Source organism: Pseudopipra pipra, chromosome 1 (assembly GCF_036250125.1).
Source record: "Pseudopipra pipra isolate bDixPip1 chromosome 1, bDixPip1.hap1, whole genome shotgun sequence".
NCBI classification, from domain to species: domain Eukaryota; kingdom Metazoa; phylum Chordata; class Aves; order Passeriformes; family Pipridae; genus Pseudopipra; species Pseudopipra pipra.
Genome location: NC_087549.1, coordinates 22878053 through 22898304, shown reverse-complemented (window position 1 = coordinate 22898304; position 20252 = coordinate 22878053). Strand labels below are relative to the sequence as shown.

General features: G+C 38.3%; 1 protein-coding gene across 3 annotated transcripts in view; it reads left to right on the top strand.

The window, feature by feature from the left end:
• Positions 1-20252, top strand: part of CPQ (carboxypeptidase Q) — a 147659-nt gene that overhangs the window by 38130 nt on the left and 89277 nt on the right. For all 3 annotated transcript variants that reach the window (XM_064648164.1, XM_064648144.1, XM_064648153.1), the window contains exon 4: positions 16412-16619. In XM_064648164.1, coding sequence (XP_064504234.1) covers positions 16412-16619 — 208 coding nt within the window. The remainder of the gene's footprint in view (positions 1-16411; positions 16620-20252) is intronic.

Sequence of the window (20252 nt, the reverse complement as noted above, 5' to 3'; positions counted from 1 at the left end):
TTTCAACTCTTGGATGTTAGTGCAGTGAGTTCTTACCACACCACCTCTTCCTAATGCTTGGTCTGCTGCCTTTGGTTCCAGACAGGAGAATTGCTTGCTAGGGAGATCTTCCTCCTTTCCCTAAAACTCCATGTCTGTGGAAAGTAAGGGCTTATTCACACCAGTAGTGACAGACACATTCAATTTCCTCTGCTCACTCTGCCATGTTTTCTGAATTCTGGGATGGTACAGTAGCTTTAGTAGGATTTCTTTTGCTTTTTGGTTGTTTTTTTTGGTTGTTTGGTTTAGGTTTTTGTTTGGTTTTGTTTGTTTTAATTTTTTAATAGCAAAAAGATGCACCTGGCCTTTAAAATGGGTGTTCTGTCCTTGAAGCTGTATCCTCTAATTGTGTCATGAACCCTGAAGGCTCCTTCCCCTCCTGTTCTGCTGCTTCTTCCACTATAAATGCTAGTATACCTAATTTTTTGCTACCATCTTGGGAATCTTTCTTCATGTGACCTGTTCTGCTGTCCATAGAGGGGAAGAAGTGCCGTGTCTCTGTGGGATTGTATTTCATCTGGTAAGCACTGGCTAGGACTTGTGTGTGAGCATGAGAGCAGTTTGCTGTTAATAGGGGACTCAACATGGTGTGACCTGAGCCCAGCCTACTCATGAGGTCGGGTCCCTGAGCGTCTCTGTTGCTCTGTGTGCACATGGTCTAGCAAAGCAGACCTGTATTCCCTTTCATGTGTCATAGGCTGGGAGTCATGCAGGTGAGACAGGTCACTTTGCCCGAGAAAGCCGCCCCTGTTGGCCATTAAATGACCTGGACCACCAGCTGTTATTTTCAGGCAAAAAATCTTGACATATATGTAAATTTCTAAAACTTGACCTACATGCTCAAATAATTTCAGGAACCTTACAGCTTAAACACTTCATTTTTACTACCTCCTTTATTTTGATTACTTAATAAACAGAACAATTGCTGTAAACAAGCAAGCCTATGGTAGCACAAAATAGTTTTGTCATCACTATTTTTTCAGTAACAGTGCCAGTTGTAGCATGGCGATGGTCATCCAGATTAATACTCAACTAAAAAAATCAGCTTTCCTCAGACATTTGAGTTTAATTAAGATTGTTTGCTGTTTCTGCCTGTTGAAAAGAATGAAAATGGTTCATATGTACAAAGTGAAGTAGAAGTTTTTGAATAAATAGATTTTGTAAGTTTTTGCTTAATTTCCCTCTTTTCACTCAGTGTTGGTGTGCTCCTTTTTCTGATCTGCCTATAGGACCCCTGTGACTACAAGATTTTCCAGGCTGCTGAAGCTGTGCAGCCTCAGTGGCATATCTGGCCGTGCTCAGGGGCCAGCCTGTCTGATGGTCACAGGGTGTACAGCGGGAGAGGAGCCGACACATAACATCTCTGGCCACTTGTACAGGCTTATTGTGTGTGAGCTGCCAGTGCCCTGGGTGCATTTGAATTTTGGGCCCCCTCTTCAAGTGCTGTGTCAGTTCAGGAATTTGCGGTTACTCTGGCATTTGGCCTGTTAGCACATGTGGTATGTGAGTTGAACAGTTCTGTTCAGTCCTCTCAATTTTTTTCTTTGCTTCTAATAAAACTAGCCTTGGGCTCTCAGGTCTGAAGGGGTAGTCCATCTGTAAACCTGCTTCCTTGTTTTTTGGTTAATAAAATAAACTTGTGTCTTGTTCTCTTGGGATTAGGGATTGGTTGTCCAAACTTTTTCCTCTTCTAATTGCAAATCATTTTTACATCTTTCAGAACAAAAATCCTGGTGTTGCAATGGAGTTTTTATATCCGATGTTATAATTAAAGGGAAAACCACTTTAAAAAAAAGTTGCATTAAAGATTTAGGTGCAACAGCTGAGACTTAGCGTGTGTTGAGCCTTGCTAGGTGTACTTGCTGAGAACATCTTCTGGTTTAGTTTCATCAGAAAGAGATATAACTCTGGTGCTCAGAAACTGCTTGGTGATCGGGCAGCCAAGGGTTTTGGGAAGTTCACTTCAAAAGTCCATTCTTTATTCATACTAAAAGGCTAATATGGACATACCACATGAGACATTTAAGAAATTCACATGACTTGTGTAATAATTTAAACTGTTTATGATGTGATTTCTGTACTAGTGGCCAAAGATGTGCCCTCTGTGATATAAAGATTTACTTCATCAGTGCAGGTTGTAGTTCTTGATTATCAAATGGCAATTCCAAGAGGGAGTGCAGGAACAGAGACAAAGCTTTCTGTAAGTCAGGAAAGATAAACTTAGGGATACTCACTGCATGCCAGCCAAGTAAGTCTTCTTGATGCTGATGTGTACATTAAATCAAACATTATTATTATTATTGAAATCTTTTTATAGAAATGGCTAAACCAGATTGCCTTTTTGTCAAGAAGAAACACTGAGAAAGATGTGTTTTGAAGGGAGAAAATTACTGTTACTTTTCCAGAAATGCTTTTCAAAGGATGTCTGGGGTGTGAGACATATCTCTGAGTGTAAAAGTAAACTGTTTCTATATCCCTTGAGTAAAAAAAATTGACTAATTTTACCTTCTTTTTCCACTTCCTGTGATAGTTCTAAGCTGGTATCTGGAATTTTCTGTGATTGCTTGCAATGCTATGTTCTTTGCTCCTGGTGCATACTGTGATAAGGATTGCCACCACTCCTGCTTCCAGGGAGTTGGCTCTTGTTGGAAGTACTGAAAATAAAGAGTTTGCCCACATTATGTGTGGATCTGATGCCTTAATTTATTTGCTCAAGAAACTTTCTTTGCTTTTTACCATCTTTCAGTGAGAGAGTACATAGTCTTATTATGGCCTTGTGTTTTCAATTGGGTTTTTTCCTCCTCAGCATGCGAGTTTTAAGCACACAGGGGGAGGGAGTGAATGTGTGTTTTGAAGAGTTATTTCCTTTCAGTGGGAAGGAGAATGCAGTTGTGGTCAAGGTAGTTTAGAACTGATCTCTGAGAGAATTGGAAAACGGATGAACTTGACTCTGCCCTGCTTGATATTCTGCATGAATATTCTGACTTTTAACAGTGCAGAATTTTTATAAAAATAGTCTCTTTCTGAGTAGGCAGCATCTTCATCTGCTTTGCACAGGCTTGAGGAATGCACAAGGCATAAAGGCAGCAAGAACTTGGGTGATAATTGTAGAAATGCCACAGTAGTGCTGTAGCACACCTGAAGAAATCAGGAAACACCACTGATTATTTGTGAACATTTTTCACTTATGGGTTTGCGTAGCAACAATAGTTGATCATAGGAAGCATCTCAATGAAAGACTGTCCTAAAGCAATATCCTGAGGCAATAGGATACAGCGGTATTGTCTCCTGTTCTACTAAGTGAGCAGCAAACAAGGATGAAACTCTTATTTGTGGTGTAGAAAGAGGAAATAAGAGCAGACCATGTTTTATAAGTCTCTGGGGAGCTTGTGGAAAGATTGTAGTTATGTTTTATAGCACTGTGCATGTTGTCTTGCTGCCCTTAGAGATATGAATTGGTGGTGTGCTGTGGGATTTGTTTTCTTACCCTGCACTTAGAGGCTTTCCCTCCTGGGTGTCTGTATATGTTGTTGACTGACAATTTGTTAATTTTTACTTTGCTTCCTATGTTCCCTTAAGGCCAGCATGCCAGACTGAATTCTTCAGTGTAGTCTTTGTGCTCACTTTTGGGCAAATCCTATCTGTCACCAAGAGAACTTAGATGTTGTTAGAAGAAATGGAGCCTGTGTTTTAGGAGCTGATCATATTGTACAGTGGTTCTTGCTATTTGCACAGTGATTAAGGAATCAGATTTCAGGTAACTTCATAATAGTGAGAAATCTGTAGATGATGTTTCTTCAATCCCAATCTCTCTTTGGCTTTTGCCAAACTTTTTGCTTTGAACTGCTTAACTCTGTATTTTGGTTGGTTTTGTTTTTTTTTTTTTTTTTACAGTAGACAGTGCTTCATGTGACATCTGAAGCCTCTGGGTAATTTCACACACCTGGCATACTTGTTTTCTTACAAAGTCAGTAAAATGCTGATGAGACTTACAAGCACTTTCTCTAACTCCTCCTGGTTTTGACTACTCCTGTTCAGGAATACGTTCATGTAATTGTGAAGAGTTTCATCCATTTAGTGTACAGTAACATAAACAGTGTCTTGTAACTTTGGTAGAGACAGGCTAGTAACATCCTTGTTGACAGACTCTGTTATCCAGAAAGATGCTGTAAGGATAAGGGCCTTATTGAAATCTTAGCTTCCTCACCGATAGCTTTTCAAGGCAAACCTTTATCAAAGTAGTATTCAAAAGTTTTTTTCTTCTTTTCTGGCCTAGCCACTCCCCTACCATTACTGAGTCACTCATTTTGTTGGTGACTAGATGGCCACCCATGTTGTGGTTAACTCTGATCTTGTTTGGGTACCATGAGCACCCACTGATTAGGTTTGCTAATATTCTGGAGTTATAAGATTTAAAGGAACAGTTTTATTCTGCCTTTGCATTACGGTTCATGTATATAAAGATGTTGAGTGTATAAAACAGCCAAATCTTGGGTTTCTTGTACTGATCTTTAAGGAGTTACAGCTGTGCTTGCTCTTGGTTGAGCACTGGGAACTTCAGCAGTTTTCTGTGATTTCCTGTTTCTCCCTAATCAGCTCCGGCTTTCTTCAGTGCTGCCAACCCCTTCTGAATCTGTATGATTTGCTGTGCCTATGAAAGCCCTGTTAGCAAGTTCAGAACCCTCTGCAATGATTGTAATGTCTTGATCCATCACTTGCAGGTTTGTTTTAATATTCTTACAATATTCAGTTTTCTTGATTACACTGACAACTGTCTCACTAGTATGTGGTGACTATAATTGCAGAGGACTGAAGGAAAACCTAACAACAAAAAGCTAGCGATTACAGAGAGGGATCTAAGTAATACAGTGCCAGTGAATTATTTTCAAAATGTGTGTATTTATTTTCAGCTGCTGATAAGATCTGAGAAGTATGTGGACTGTTATTTTGTTTCTCTGTAATTCTCCATGTTTTTTCTGTGTAAGTGCAGCACTTAGGACTTTATCTGGAGTGTTCATATCTAGAGCACATGAGCACGTGGCTCTGGGCAAGTGCAAAACATTAAATACTACCAGAATGGCTGTGCCAGAATGGTATAGAATTGGTGTTGGGGGTGTCCTAGTCTAATATTCTTCTTTTTCATTAAAAAGAAAAAAAGGAGTAAACCACATTCATTTCAAGTTACACTCAACAAGCAACTCACTTTTTTAATTTTGGTCCAGGCGATGCTGAAACAGCTTGTACAAGGTCTACTGTATAGATTCACCTGCGTATCAAATTTTATTATTTTCATGTCTTATAATTGGTTTTCCAGTTTGTATTTACCACTGAATATAGTTTCTACTTTCTGTATTACTCAAGATACTTATTCTATTTAGTATTGTTCTTAATTGATGATGGTACTAAAATTTATCTACAGAACCATTTCCACTTGAATATATCGAAGTTTTATTTATGAAATATGTTGTATCTGATCTAAAGCATCTGAAGTATTCTTTTCAAGGTTCACTGCTCATTTCCAAAAGTGACCACAGGTTTATGTAGGGACTCTGGCTGGATTTGTGTGCTTCAAAATCTATCTCATGTATGCAACATAATATTTTATTTTGATACGTAACTTTTTACTTATGGCATGCAAAACAAACAGGTAACCAGATATAGGTGCCAATTTTAAAATATATTTAATGTGCAACTCAACCGTTAATATCCACAGTCTCTCTGCTCAACTCCTGATGCATGCAGAGGATTTGGAAATGCCAGTTCCTCATTTTGTTTTGCTTTATTTGCTTAAACGTGATTAAATTTGTATGGTTTACTCCAACATATTATGATTTCTCTTTATAAGAATGCCTGCACTGTTTTTCAGGGGATAGGGGGCCTCTCGTTTCTGCTGTTTCTTCCACTTCCCACAGTCTTGCTTGTGGCTTGCCCATATGGTAGGGTATTTCTGTGTTATTTCATGAAATGTTGTCTTCACGTAGGATGGCCTCACCCTGCTGTGTTACTATGATGTGTGTCAGACATTTACGTATGATTAGCTAGACCTATTTGTATGGTGAAACCCCTTATTTATGGCACACAAATTTTTAGGAAGTCAGAGCCAATTATTCCACAGTTGTTGTTTATAATTTTTTTCTAGATGTAGCCTAATGTCGATGGCCAAGAGTAATAATGGGCTCTTCTCTGTAGAAGCAGTCTTGTGCCTTGCAAGTGTAACCATTTCAGTTGCTTAAATCCTTTTCTCCAGATTTCTTTTCCCCTTCAAATCCAATCAGTCACCTGTGCATCTCTTATTGTGTCCATCTTGTTGCATCAAATACTAATTCTTTGGTCTTGCCTGCAGGCTAGGGCTAAATGGTGAAAATTCTTCTCCTTCAGGTTTATTAAGTGAGGGGTGCCAACTCCTGTCTCTGCTCTGCCAGTGTTGCCAGCTTTGATTACTTGCCTGTTGTCCTCTCCTTCAGGCATCTTATACTTTCTCTCATTTTGTTTCTTTATATAGGTGGGTGGTACAAACCTAAATCTGTAACTTTGTTCTCTTCCAATATGCCTTTTTAAATCTGGCCTTTGATATTTATAGATTGTTCCCATTAGCTGGGTAGGTGACTAGTGTCTGTGGCTTCTGCTAAACTGTTTCACCTTACCTTGATTTCCTGGTCACTCTTCACAGTACTTCTGCCTTGGCTGTCTAATATGAATACTGCAAATACTCTGGGAAACAGAGAGGGGTCGTCTTTTATATGCTTCTTTTCATTATTACTACTATTAAGTAGGATTAAGCTTTGACTGCAATTTATGGCTTTTTAATCTATTGTGATTGCAACAGAAGAACATTTATTCTAAGAATAAGAAACAGAATATAACCAGTTGTTTCTGACTTACTTATATTTGGATTTCTTCTCCTTAGTTTGCTGGTGGCTGTGAAGCACACAAAAAATACCTCAACAAAAGATATTAAAACTATGTATTGTTTAGCTCTGGAAAATCAAGACTGATTCTAGAAGTTTGTGCACTAGAAAACAAAAGATACTTTTGTCAGACAAGGGAGAATAATCATATGAGTCAACTAAAACCAGGGATTCTGAAGTTCCATTCATCGCTCTGCCTTGTGTCCCTGTGGGATCTTGAGTAGCTCACAGTAATATCTCTCTTTCCTTGTTTGCAAGCAGTGGTAATATTTTTTGAATGTTAAAAAATAACATTTGTACATTGTTTACTGTAAAGAAGACAGCATTAAAAGTCAACTCTTCTAACCTGTGATTAAGTAGTCAATAGTAGATTCTGCAAAAATTTGCCTGTGCCAAAACCAAGTAACAATTGTGTTATTACATAACAGTGGGAGACTACTGCTGATAAATAATCCATAATATAACCATGGGGTTTTATTAGGAAATAAAATGTAGTGTGTTTGATTGTTAACTTCAGCTAAATTGAGATTTCAGGTTGGCCTAACTGGGATCTGTGGGAAATCTCTGGCAGGAGGTGAATGACAGAGAATATAGTTCATTACCTTGGAATATCGTACTTTCAAATGTAAATGTTTAGAAATAATTAGTTGACTGTAGCTCAGAGGATCTGGATTTTGAGTTCAACTCAGTAATAACTCACCATGAGAGAGTTGAAGCCACTGGAAAGAGCATGAAGGAGATGGAATTAGTTTGACAGCTGCAAGGTAATTTAGCCAGTGTACATTAGCTTGTAGAACAGAGTTCTGCTTCTAAAAATTATATGATGCATTTCTTTCTAAGTAGGTATAGTTTTTGAACAGATTTTCTATTTATATTATTTGTTAAGTTATATACATGGTCTCAGTGTTAACATCTATCATTCACAATCAGTAAGATAATTTTCCTGCACAGTGTTCTTCGGGGGGGGGGGGGGGGGGAATAATTCCTAGCTAGCATTTGAACACTGGGGAGAAAATTCCCACTTTTTATTCTGTTACTGCCTTGCAGTGTTGCACTAAGTGTATTGAGCCCTAAGGCTGTGGGGTGTGCACCACTCCATGAATGCAGGTGACTCACTGCAGGCCTCTCCTCATGGAGAGGCTGCCTGAGCAGATGAGTGAGACCCTGGACAGATGGGTGAGGAGGAAGTGGGGAAGCCCATGGTCACCCCGACAAGCCTCTTCTCCTGGAGCTACCAGAGGTGAGCTTGGAGAGTTCTGGCATTCTCATGGCTGTCACTTTTCAGATAGTTTGGAATTTCATTGTGTCCCTAAATTCATATCACCTCAACCACCACAATTCATTAGATCTGACCGGCTGTGTGCTTGTATCTATTGGTTAAAGTCCAAAATCACTTGTGCATTTTGATTTATGTACAGACTACAAAAGTCATTGTCGTTATTCTACAGTCTAACAAAAGCCTCCAGCCTGCAACCTTTTTTCCAGCAACATTTTCCTGAGCAACATGGATCAACTGATGAAAATGAGTGAAAATTGTATTGCTTCCGAGAATCCCTTTTCTAGCACAGACTCCTAGGCACTATTAGATATTAAAGAAATCCTTAAAATGTAAGAGAGGCATTGAGAATAATCTTCTCCTTCCCCTTCTGCAAATGATGAAAGAATCAGTGTATCACCAAGATTAAATCAGAAGAGCACAAACCATCAAACATTAAGCAAAATAATATGACTATACAGTATACGTTGAAGATCACAACAAACTTGATATCAAAACCAAAACACTGAGAAAGTGTTGCATTTTTTCAGCAATTTCCCTTTTCCTTTTGAGGAAGGAAAATGACTTGAATTCTAAAGACTCAACTACTTCCTCAGAAAACCCCAACATTAATATCCTCATGAAGACTGCTCTGTACTGGGTGTTCTTCCTGCATGCTCCCAAAGAAACCTGTAGCATGAGAAGATTCCCAGAACTTACTCAATCATTCTCTCAAACATGGTTTGCACTGCAAAGATTTTTTTTTCAGCCTGACACTCTTTGTTTCCCAGTCACAACACTAATTGCCAGTAAAGGAGCTGTTCAGAGGAAAGACACACCTATTGGGACATTTTTTATTTCATCTTATGTAGATTATGAAGCTTTTGGGACAATCTGCCACAGTCAACAGTCAACAAATACAGCTGGGGAAAGAACACTCACACTTGGCATGACATTTTACTGTGCTCGATGTTTAAGTCCTAGTTTACAGGAGCTGTAATACTATAATAAGCTTTAAAAATATATTCTGTTCCTAAAAAGAACTTTTCTGTTTACAATGGATGTCAAGATCAAGAATGAAAAATTCCAGGTGTCTCTGTAACTTTGGAGTGATAGGCAAGACTTGCCTGAATTTTGAAAATAAAAGCATACCGTTTATTGGAGAACAAGTTTATCAAATAAGTGTAATATACTATTAGATAGTTTTCTTATCACTTAGGCATTTACATTGCATTTTACATGCACAAGTGTCATTGTATAATCTGTAAACTAGATAACAGGCAAATACAATGATCAGGTGATGTAAAAACAGTCCCTTTCATGTGACACTAAAATCTCTCAGTTGAGGGGAAAAATAAGTGGTACCCCCATCTCTTATTATTTTTACTAACATATTTTTTATTCTCTTTTTTACTTGAATGGCAAAGGTATTGGATTGGTTAATAGAACAGCAAAAAGGTGTTTAATATTCTATAGAAGTTAGATCTGTGGGAGCAAAAGAAGCATTTATGTAGTGAAAATGTTTTAGAGTTTTGATTTTCTTCAGAAAATATAGGGGCTCATCCAGACAGATGTCTTGTAGTGGCTTTTGGTTTGCTCATGGCTTGATATTGAATCCAGTCAGGCCCTTTGCTCTTTCTTCTCATATCCAGTTGGGTTTTAAAACCTTTTCCCACTCTACCCTCTCCCACGCCCCCTTCTATTGAGGTTAATGGAAGTGTTGCCACAGATTTTCAGTGGAAACAGTGCTATACTCACAAACAAAAGATGACTAGATTTCCCTGTTTCCTCTCATCTGTTTAGCTTCTGTGATTTAATTCTATGGTATCTAAAGTGATAATAACTATCTTATTCTACGGTAGTTTTTTACTTTTAAAAAGTCTCCCCTTTTATCCATTCGCGTGGTTGCCTTTAATACTGTGATACTGTTCTGTGTTCTGCTGTCCCCCTCTGTCACTTCCCCTCTGTCACTCCCATTCCTACCTTACGGTTTTTTTCTAGACTGCCTCTGTTTCCTGTTGATGCTCAAGTCTTCCTTTTTACACTTTGAAAATGTGTCTCCATGAGGCTTTGCTTGCATCACTCTGACCTATTGAAGGGGAAAAGTATTTTTAAATGCATTTAAGATAGGTTTGTAGTTCAGTTTTTTAAGGAGGTCAGTGTCGAAAGAACATACTGCTCTGAATGGTGTGTGGTGTGGAGAAGGAAGGAAAGAAGAAAAACACCATCCACACACTCTTCTGTGAGTTTGAGGCTTTCTCCTGCCTCCTTTTAGACCTTACTCCCTTTTACTTACCTCTGTGGTCAGCTGATTAAAAGGGAGAGGTTTTTTTACTGGTGGTAAGACCAGTATCTTCCATTCCTACCGTTTTCCTTCAGCTCACTGGATGTTGACTGCATGTTATCCTTTACCATGACCATGTTTTGAAAGGAGGAGGAACCTCCCTCTATTGTCCCATGATGTATTAAATTCAGTGTCAGAGGAGACTCACGTTTCTGGTGACTTAAGGTATATGCCTCTGTGTGTGAGATCTTGACCTTCTTTGCTACTTCCTGTCTGCAATGAATCAGAGACTTGGAAGTACTGATGTGGTGATTGATCCTACCTTGAAAGCTCTGGTGCCTCTTCACACCTTTTTGTGCCTGATAATTTTAATGTAAGAATTGATTATCAATATTAAAAACATCATTAAATGGAGGAAGTAGGAAGGCCAGGTCAGTATTCTAGACAGCTAGCTGTTACTTAGTTTGCTTTTGTATTGCTAGCCCTGTGATGCATCTTTGATTTGCTGCTTTCCAAATAAAGAGAATGGAGGGGTTTGTTGTTTTGGTTTTTGATTTTTTTGTTTGTTTGGACTTATTTATATCCTTCCTGTAGGTATAAAATACAACATCTGTTCTTAGTGAGGTTTTTTTAAGTTTTTCTTGTTTGCTCACTAGTCTCTGGTGATAGAGGGGTGTCAGTGAAGATATAAATAAGGCTCTGGCTCAAGTCTGGGAAGCCAGGAGTTCAACAAGAAAATAAAAAAAAAAGCCCATGAAGCCAGAAGCCTTGCAGCTGCTGGCAATTAGGATTGTCATTGGTATTCCCTTCAGGAGCCCTCTGTTAACATCTCTATGATAGCATGCAGCAGGCAGCTGCATTCTCACAAGGCAGGGATGTAAATACAGGAGGACAGAGCTTGGTGGTTCATATTGAGCAGAAGGAGGCCAAACAGGTGTATGAATTAAATAGTTCCCTCAAGATGTTTTCAGCTGCTGGAGAGTCAACCTCATGTCTGTAAGATTCAACAAGTTTCTTTTTCAGTTGGACAGCAGATGATGCAAACTTCCATTTCCTACAGATCCTTGGAAAGCTTTGTGTGGACTTTTCTACTTTCCCAGCAGTTGGATAGTCCTGGGGTGGAATTCATTGGAATTCATTCAAATTTCTTCATTTGATCATTTTACCATTCACAGTTGTTTTCTGCTTCTTGTTTGAAAACCCGTATCTAATTCATGCTATTTTAAAAAAATTCTGCACTTACCATAGAATTCCCTTGGTGCTTGTGGTACTGAATATTATAGTGGAATACAAACATTAGTTTGCATTCTGTAACCTGGGACATATGTAATCATGGCAAAGCTATTATGCTTGCTTGGTAAAGCCTAATTTTAATGGGTGCCTAGTACTGATTAAATGCAGTTTTCTGAATATTAATTTAAATGGAGTCCATGTGGTAACAGAGTAATCTTGTGTTCTTTTTCAAAGGGAATTTTCCTTGGTAATGCTGGTAGTTTCTGGAGCCTCTCTTACACTTCACTAAACTTGTGCAGATGCTACATCAATTAAAGATTGGTACAAAGCAATCTGGAAGAGACTGTATGGCTAGATTCCAAATATTCTAACTTTGGTAGCAGACTGCTTTATTATTAATTCCATATTTGTATTGTATTTTTACTCCTTAGCTTCTTAAAATTTTCTGTGCATATTTCTGTTTGGTTTCGAATTTAACAGTCTTGTTATCATTTCAACTTACTGTAAACCAGCAAATCAAATCCTAAAAAGACAATATAAGAAGCAAATGAAGCAAGTGAATCTTGGGACAAATGATGACAGAAGCACAAAATTAGGCTGAATTTATTTCTTTTATATTTTGCCAAGTGGCTGTAAATAGGGAATAGTCTTGATTTTATTTTGTATAGACCTAATTCTTCTGAAAAGATTAACAATACTTTTGACATTTGACTAATTGCAATTACAGTTCGGCCTCTCTATACAGATAGTGGTGAGAATACACAGTTTGAGTGCACACAAGGACAGGTTTTGTTTTGTAAGGACATTATGGTGCTGGAAAAAGGGATTTATTTACTTGACTAGAGTTCAGGCCTTGCCATGCTGCTTCTGATGCAGAGAAAGTTACAAAAGTGAGGCACTCGAATAACTACTCTCCATAGCTGAGCACAAAAGCAGAATGTTTCCCTTCTGTTTTGCTACAGTATGTTTCTTCACTCACTTTGAAGTGTAAAGCTTTGTATATGGGGGGATTTTTTTGTGATATTAGAATATATAAGTATAAAAACAAAAGCAAAGTATGAGGAGGATGTGAGGCTATTATGGAGAGTTAAGGCTGTGATCCTGGTATGGCTACAGCTAGTGATTAATACAGTCATGGTTTCATTCATGAATGAATGTATTTTATGATTTAAGTCAATAATAACAAACAAACTGATCTAATATGAACTCTTAGTTTACATGTGGTTCGTACAGTGAATATTGCATGGGTCCTGTAGAAAATAGGTGGTCAGATATGTAATTAGAGTCTTGCAATGTGTTTTATTTGTGTGAGTAAACTAAAGACACTTCCATAACATTCATTTTGTATTTCCAAACCCTAGATTGCTTTTTGAGGTTGATGTGAAGAATGGTGCATTGGGTGTGTGTGCATACACATTATGGCTGAAGTAGATCTTTGTAAGCTTTTGTATAATCAAGTTTTGGTTGTTTTTTTTTTCTTTTAGATATGTTAGAGTTCTTGTAATGTCATGCTTACTTCTCTCTTTAGGAGATTGCTATCTTTGCATGAGGCTTTAATTTGAGATATATTTTCCATCACAGTATCCAGTTTAGCTTGAAGCACTAGTTCTTACACAGATTATTTTTCCCTGGGCATTTTAGCTTATCTTAGAGATAAGGGTTGGAAGTGCAGGAACAAAGTAAAGAAGCATGCAAGGTCAGCTACCACAGTAATAAGACTTAGAACTGACCTGACACCAGCAACACATCTTTTCATTCACATTTTTAGTTTCTCCACATTTGATTGTTTTACTCAGAAGAGAAACTGTCTCTTGATTTTTTTATTCTTCCTTTACACTTGCCTGTAGGATAGAAACCTCATCTGTTCCTTACTAGTCATTTGACATGCACTTCTAACAGAGAAAATGCTTTTTTTTTCTTTTGGAGCCGTTCTTCTGCTATGTTATTCATACCATGATATTTCTCTTAAATCCTTTCTGAGATGTGAAATCTAGGGGATTATCAAAAGCAAAATTCATCCACTTTATTTATCTGAATCTTGTCAGCTTTTGAACAAGAATGTCAGGACCAAATGACAATGAAGGGGCACCTTGCTTGCCTGTAGGTACCAATGTTGTAAAGTTGAATGCTGATTTCAAGTAAGGGTTGCTCTGTGATCTCTCTAGCTGGTTTTATGTGATGCTTTGCTTTTCTTTTCCTTTTCAAGGGGTAGGGAATGGTAAATATAACAGATTCTTTTTTTTAAGAAAAATCCTTTTTCTTTAGAAGTAATAGTCAAAAAGTCATGTTTATTCAGACTCAATGGAAAATATCTTCCTCGCCCCCAGTACAAGAATTCTTTCTCCTGGACTACATCCTTTTTGCCCTATTTTGAGCCAAACTCAGGAATGCTTCTCTCCATCTGTTACACACAGAGTCTGCAAGTAATTTCTATTTTGTTTAGTTAATTCTTGCTCAGGTCTTGCCATATGGTCAGTAGCCTTTCTAGTTCTTGGTTATCTCTGCATAAAAGGGCCTTAATTTGCTTTACTTTTTTTTTTAATGTACTCTTTGATGCTTTATTAAGCAATTTATTATGTAGATGTTATACTTAATACATGGCATATTTTGCATGTATGTAAACTTTAATCAGGTGCTTCCCGGGATTTAGTGTCTGCCACAAATGTTTTCTATGTGAGTTTGTCTTGTAGCATTAGGAATATACAGTACTGTGTTATTGTTTTGTGCCTTTGTATTGGTAATGCTTAGGGTCCATTTCCCTTTTTGTAGCAATCATTTGGACAGTCATCCATTCCCTTCAGGTCCTGGTATCTGCCTGCCTGTGCCAATATATCTTAATTTTGGTAGTTGGGTTGACCTTTGTAAGCTTGGCAAAATAGTAGTTTGAACATAAAAATTGCACTACCAGGTGACTTACAGGTTTATTTTTTGACTAGCTGGGTAGATTTTGTACCTGCAAGTGTTCGTTCATTTGGGGTGTGTAAGCACGTGTGAATCTCAGCAGGTTGTCAGAAGCTTTGTTCACAGCTGTGGTGGAACGCTGGGATTGAGCATCTGAAAGAAATGTAGTTGCTGCTTATATTGGAGAAACAAATACAATTTTAGGGGCTTCTTTTGTTGAGCATCTGGGAAATAACAAGGACAGTGAAATCAGTGATAAAACTTGAATTACTGCAATTCAGTGTACACACCATGTTAGTACTAGGACATAATCTTGCCAGAAGACACAGGTGAATGGATTCATTTAAAATGAGCAGAAAAAAAAGAGTTGCTGCTGCTCAGTTGTTGAATGTAGGGGGTTTTTTGAACATTAATACATGAAATTGTCATATCTCTCTTTTTTTTTTTTTTTTTCCCAGTGTGTTGTTTATTTTACATTGTTTGGAAAGTCTCCTGGTTAACATGCTGGGTATATCCTCAAACACTCAAAGAAATATTAAACATATGCAGCAAATTATCACAGTTTAAAAGTAGGGATGAGGATTGCCTTCTTTTTTCTTTTTTTTTTCCTACAAGGACAAAGGAAAAGGAAAGAAAAAGAAAAAAGAAGATCTGAACTTATAAGTCTACATAAGTTTATCCCACTCAGGGAGGATTATGTGGCACAAGACATTCTGAGTACCAGGGTAACTTATTCCAGAGGTGAGCTATGGGTCACCCAACCTGCAAAGCTGATGGAAGAGGCACCGGCCTTCGTATGAGGTTCAGCTGTAAACAACTAGGAACAATAATCTCCTGAGCTGTTGCCACCTATAAACAGATCTATTTGTATTCTGCAGCAGCTCCTCTAAGACCTCTGTAACTGTTTTTAGTATTTTCTTGTCAAATAAATATTTATACGTATCTACTCTGTGAGTTATATTATTGATTATATTATTGCTGAGAAGGATTTATTCTTCTAAACAAACAGAACTGAATAATCTGTCCCATTTTACCTAATCTATAACTTTACAAAGTAGATTTCTCTCTTCCTCCTCACCACATCTCCAGAAATTAGGTGGGTTTTTTTTTCCAGTCTGGAAGACCTAAAAATAACCCAGATTTTGGGCTTTTTTTGGGTGGGTTTTTTGTTTGTTTGGGATTTTTTTTGTTTAAATGTAAAAAAAAAAAAAAGTGTCTGCTACTTTAAGAAGGCTCATAGGTGAGGATTTTCATGTTGTACATTATTCTGGCCACCTGGCTCTGGGTGGCCCTGCTTGAGCAGAGGGGTTGGACCAGATGACCTCCAGAGGTCTCTGCCAACCTCAACTGTTCTGCAATTCTGTTATATAGTATATGGAAAATAGCATTAAAATGTAGTAGTGAATTTTCATTTCATTACTTGTCACAGGGGAAAAAAAGAATGTACTTCTTGTAAACTGTTCACTTACAGACTTTTCATTGCTTTTCTTCCTGATAAAACTGCAAAGAAAGTGTGGTATCAGAGCATGTCAAAGCATGACAATGACCTAAATAGAGCTGACACAGAATAGATTTCCAGACATATATAATAGTAACAGCCAGATATTCTGATTAGTGTAAAAGCACTTGATGTATTTTATCGAAAGGTTTATTAAAAATAGTAAATATACCCTTTTTGAGAGTCTACTGGGGATAGTTGTGAATGTATTCTTTTTAATAATTCTGTGGTAGTGATAAAAACAATTACAGAGCTAAGTTGTTAACTCTGTGTTTTTATTTTTCTTTTAATAGCCCACATACGGGGGGGCAGAGTTACCAGCCTGATGTACCCCAAATCCCCACTGCTTGCATCTCCGTGGAAGATGCTGAAATGATGTCACGGATGTCTTTCCGGGGCACTAAGATTGTTGTGCACCTGAAGATGGGAGCTAAGACCTATCCAGACTCTCCATCTTTTAACACCGTGGCAGAGATAGTTGGAAGCAAGTACCCAGAGCAGGTGAGTGAGACTATACAAAAAGAAACTTATTTTTTCTTTAGAAATAAAAAAAAAACAAACCCAAAGAACGACCCTTTCTAAGAAATCACTACAACAAGTAACTTTTATCCACCTACTCTTCTACATTTCGGACATCTGAGCTTCTCAGTCTTTTTCAGGTGACAGGTTTTGTTGCTACGTTGAACAGGTGTTGTATGTGTGTTTGGAGGAATAAACCATCTGCACCGAAAAGTATCCACCAATTCTGTTTGAACATTAGTTAATCCTACATTGTTGGTTTCCATTTATAAGACTTTTCTTCTCGCTTTCTCTTTTCTTCCAAATTCTTAGCTAAAAATCATACAACCTAAATTCATGGTCTTGAAGGATTTGTGCCTGGTATGAGGTCTTCTATGTCAGCTTCCAGCATGGAATGACTTTTCTGGCAATATAGTTTATTGTGAAAATGCTGCTGTAACCTCAATTACAGCAGCACTAGAAATCTCCACTATAGTACCTACTGATCCACAATTTTTTTAAACATTTTAGTTTTATAGCTTCAATGGAATTACTGTCTCTTACCTTTAAACCAGGCATAGCTCTTGAAAGGTTTTATCTTTTAGGAGATGGTAGTTCTGTAGCTCTGGCTTGTGGTGTCTAGAGATCCTCAGTGTTAGCATGAATGTACAGTTTCAGAAGCTCGAGCAGGGAAAAAGTAATTACCCCCATAGTTGATTGGTTTACATCCCACCACCTGTGAGTCTAGCTTCATGAAACACATATTTACCAAGCTAAATGCTCCAGCTTCTAAATTAGGGTGCAGTTAATTTAATTTTGTCATCTGCATTTTTAACCATGTTTCTGACCAGTTGATTGGCTATCTTTCCTGAATTATGTTTTGTGTATTCCAAAATTTGACATTTCAGTTCAGGTTATAAAGTATTCAGATGTAGACTTCAAAGATATGTTAAGGTGCTTGCCTGTACTTGATTTTCTCTCTGCTGTCCTGCTCTGTCTCTTTAATTAATGAAGTGGATTGGGATCTCTCTGCTTCTTCCACCAAGAAGCTAATCTTTTTGAAACACTGGGTAAAGGCTTATTTACAAGCCCCCTGCTGATGTTAATAGAAGTGGTAGTGGACACACTTTCAAAATGTAACCAAGAAACAGGAAAATAAAACAAGTGAATGTTTAGGTTTTTTAGTACTCAGTTCCTCTTGGAGCCTTAATGGATGCTTCTCACCACTCATTCCACTGCGTTACTCTAGTAAGAATAGGAACCATGTAGCTATTTAGGCAATAAAATACACCGCAGACCCAAACTCTTACAATGCCTTTTATGCCAAAGTGTTTCAAAATGCAGTACAAATCCAGGGCAACAGAAAGGTGACATTTCCACGGACCAGATTTCAGTTTAAGTTTTAAACTGAAACAAAAGCAAATCTGGATCTCTGAACTCTGGGTGAGAAATCAGCAGTGGATGGTATTGCTCTTACAAAGGTCTAAAGCAAAACAGTTTGAAATTAGGTTGAAGCCTGTGAAAGATAACTGGTCAGAGGTATTGCCACAAATTATAACTTAAAATCCTGGAACTTAATTGAAAATGCAGGTCGCTGTAGGACACTGAAGAAGTCTGGTGAAAAGTGATTCAGTTTGAGATGTAACTGCACATTTAGATGTGCTTGTGTTCATCTATATGTTGACCAGAATTTAATATGCTGCTTGATTTATAAATAATTCATTAACTTCTCCCATGGGATTTTAGCATATTTAATAAAAATAATCACCATGAACTGAAATAATATTTGTCTGACAGTTTTATCTGTAACAAGCAATGTTGAATATTATTACTCAAATCCTTTGGAGGAGAAAGCAATTTATTGTTTTTTCTTCCCTGTTTAAGAGGTTTTTGGAGGGTTCTTTTTTGGTTTTGTCCTTTTTTTCTTTATTTGACCACTTTTGTAGCATTTTCAGTTCAGTTTGTCCTTTTTCAATCATTTTTCCAGGTGTTTTATGTGGATTCTTGCATTTAGCAATTGGGGTGGTCGTGGGGGGTAAGGAAAACAGAAAAAAAATAATTGACATATTTCTGATATATTTTCCCAAAGGTTTGTTGTATTTTAGACTGTGTTCTGAAAGTCATTGCTGCTGCAAGAAATGTTTGATATCACCAAAATTGCTACTCAGAATTGTCAAACCTGCACTCCTTATTTTAGGCACCGATTCTTAACTTCAACACGTTTATGTTTCTGAATAACTTAAAGCAGTAAAAGAAATGTGATTACTGCTTTGTGAAGCATCAAGCTCTCAGGGATGCATTCATCTTCAGAGGCAATGATGTGACATGAGTGCAGATGTCCTGTTGCTTTTTGAGGCAGCTCTGTACCGAATGCACAAATACTTTTGAAAAATTAACCCACTGATACCTCAGGTTTCCTTTCTGCTTTATGCTTTCTGTTTGACCAGCCAGTAGGCAGTAAGCAAATGCTTCAACTAAGAAAATTGTACAGTGAAACCTAATGCAAATAGCAACTTTGCAGTGTCAAGTTTTCAGATGGTGTAGAAAGCTTCTGAACAGAAAAAGGAAATGGATTTTGTCATGCTATCAGTGAAGTTCAGTGTCTCACTAGTGTCTCTTTTCTGTTTATCGTTTTGTTATTACTTCTAAGTTAGGAAAGGGCTGCTCTCCCCAGACAAGACCCTTGCTAATGTCAGAGCAGGCATGACTGTGCATGTTTTGAGCACAGACATCCACCATCCTCATCAGTCGTGAAGTCCTCAGTTAGTGGCTTCTGAGGCACGATTACCTGCCCAAAGGAGGTGAGCCTGTGCCTATAAGATAATGAATTCAACATCAGCCATCTGCCCTACAGCCAGGCAGAAAGGGACCCAGGAGTTTGGATTGACAAGAAGCTGAACGTGAGCCAGCAGTGTGCCCAGGTGGCCAAGAAGGCCAATGGCATCCTGGCCTGGATCAGGAACAGTGTGGCCAACAGGTCCAGGGAAGTGATTCTTCCCCTGTCCTCAGTGCTGGTGAGGCCACACCTGGAGTACTGTGTCCAGTTCTGGGCCCCTCAGTTCAGGAAGGACATTGAGGTGCTGGAGCAGGTCCAGAGAAGAGCAATAAGGCTGGTGAAGGGACTCGAGCACAAGTCCTATGAGGAGAGGCTGAGGGAGCTGGGATTGTTTACCTTGGAGAAGAGGAGGCTCAGGGGAGACCTCATCACTCTCTCCAACTACCTGAAAGGAGGTTGTAGCCAGGTGGGGGTTGATCTCTTTTTCCAGGCAGCTATCAGTAAGACAAGAGGGCATGGTCTTAAGCTCTGGCAGGGGAGGCTTAGGTTAGATATTAGGAAGAAATTCTTTGCAGAGAGAGTAATCAGGCATTGGAAAGGGCTGCCCAGGGAAGTGGTGGATTCTCCATCCCTGGAGGTTTTCAAGGTAAGACTGGTGCCACCACTTAGTGCCATGGTCTAGTAACCACAGCGGTGTTGGATCAAGGGTTGGACTTGATGATCTTGGAGGTCCTTTCCAACCCAGCTGATTCTATGATTCTATGATTTCTTCCTATAAACAGATGAGAAGCAGTGGCATCAAACATGCTATGACTTGATGCCCTTGCAGCCTTTCTGCACTTGGGATCCCATTCTCACAG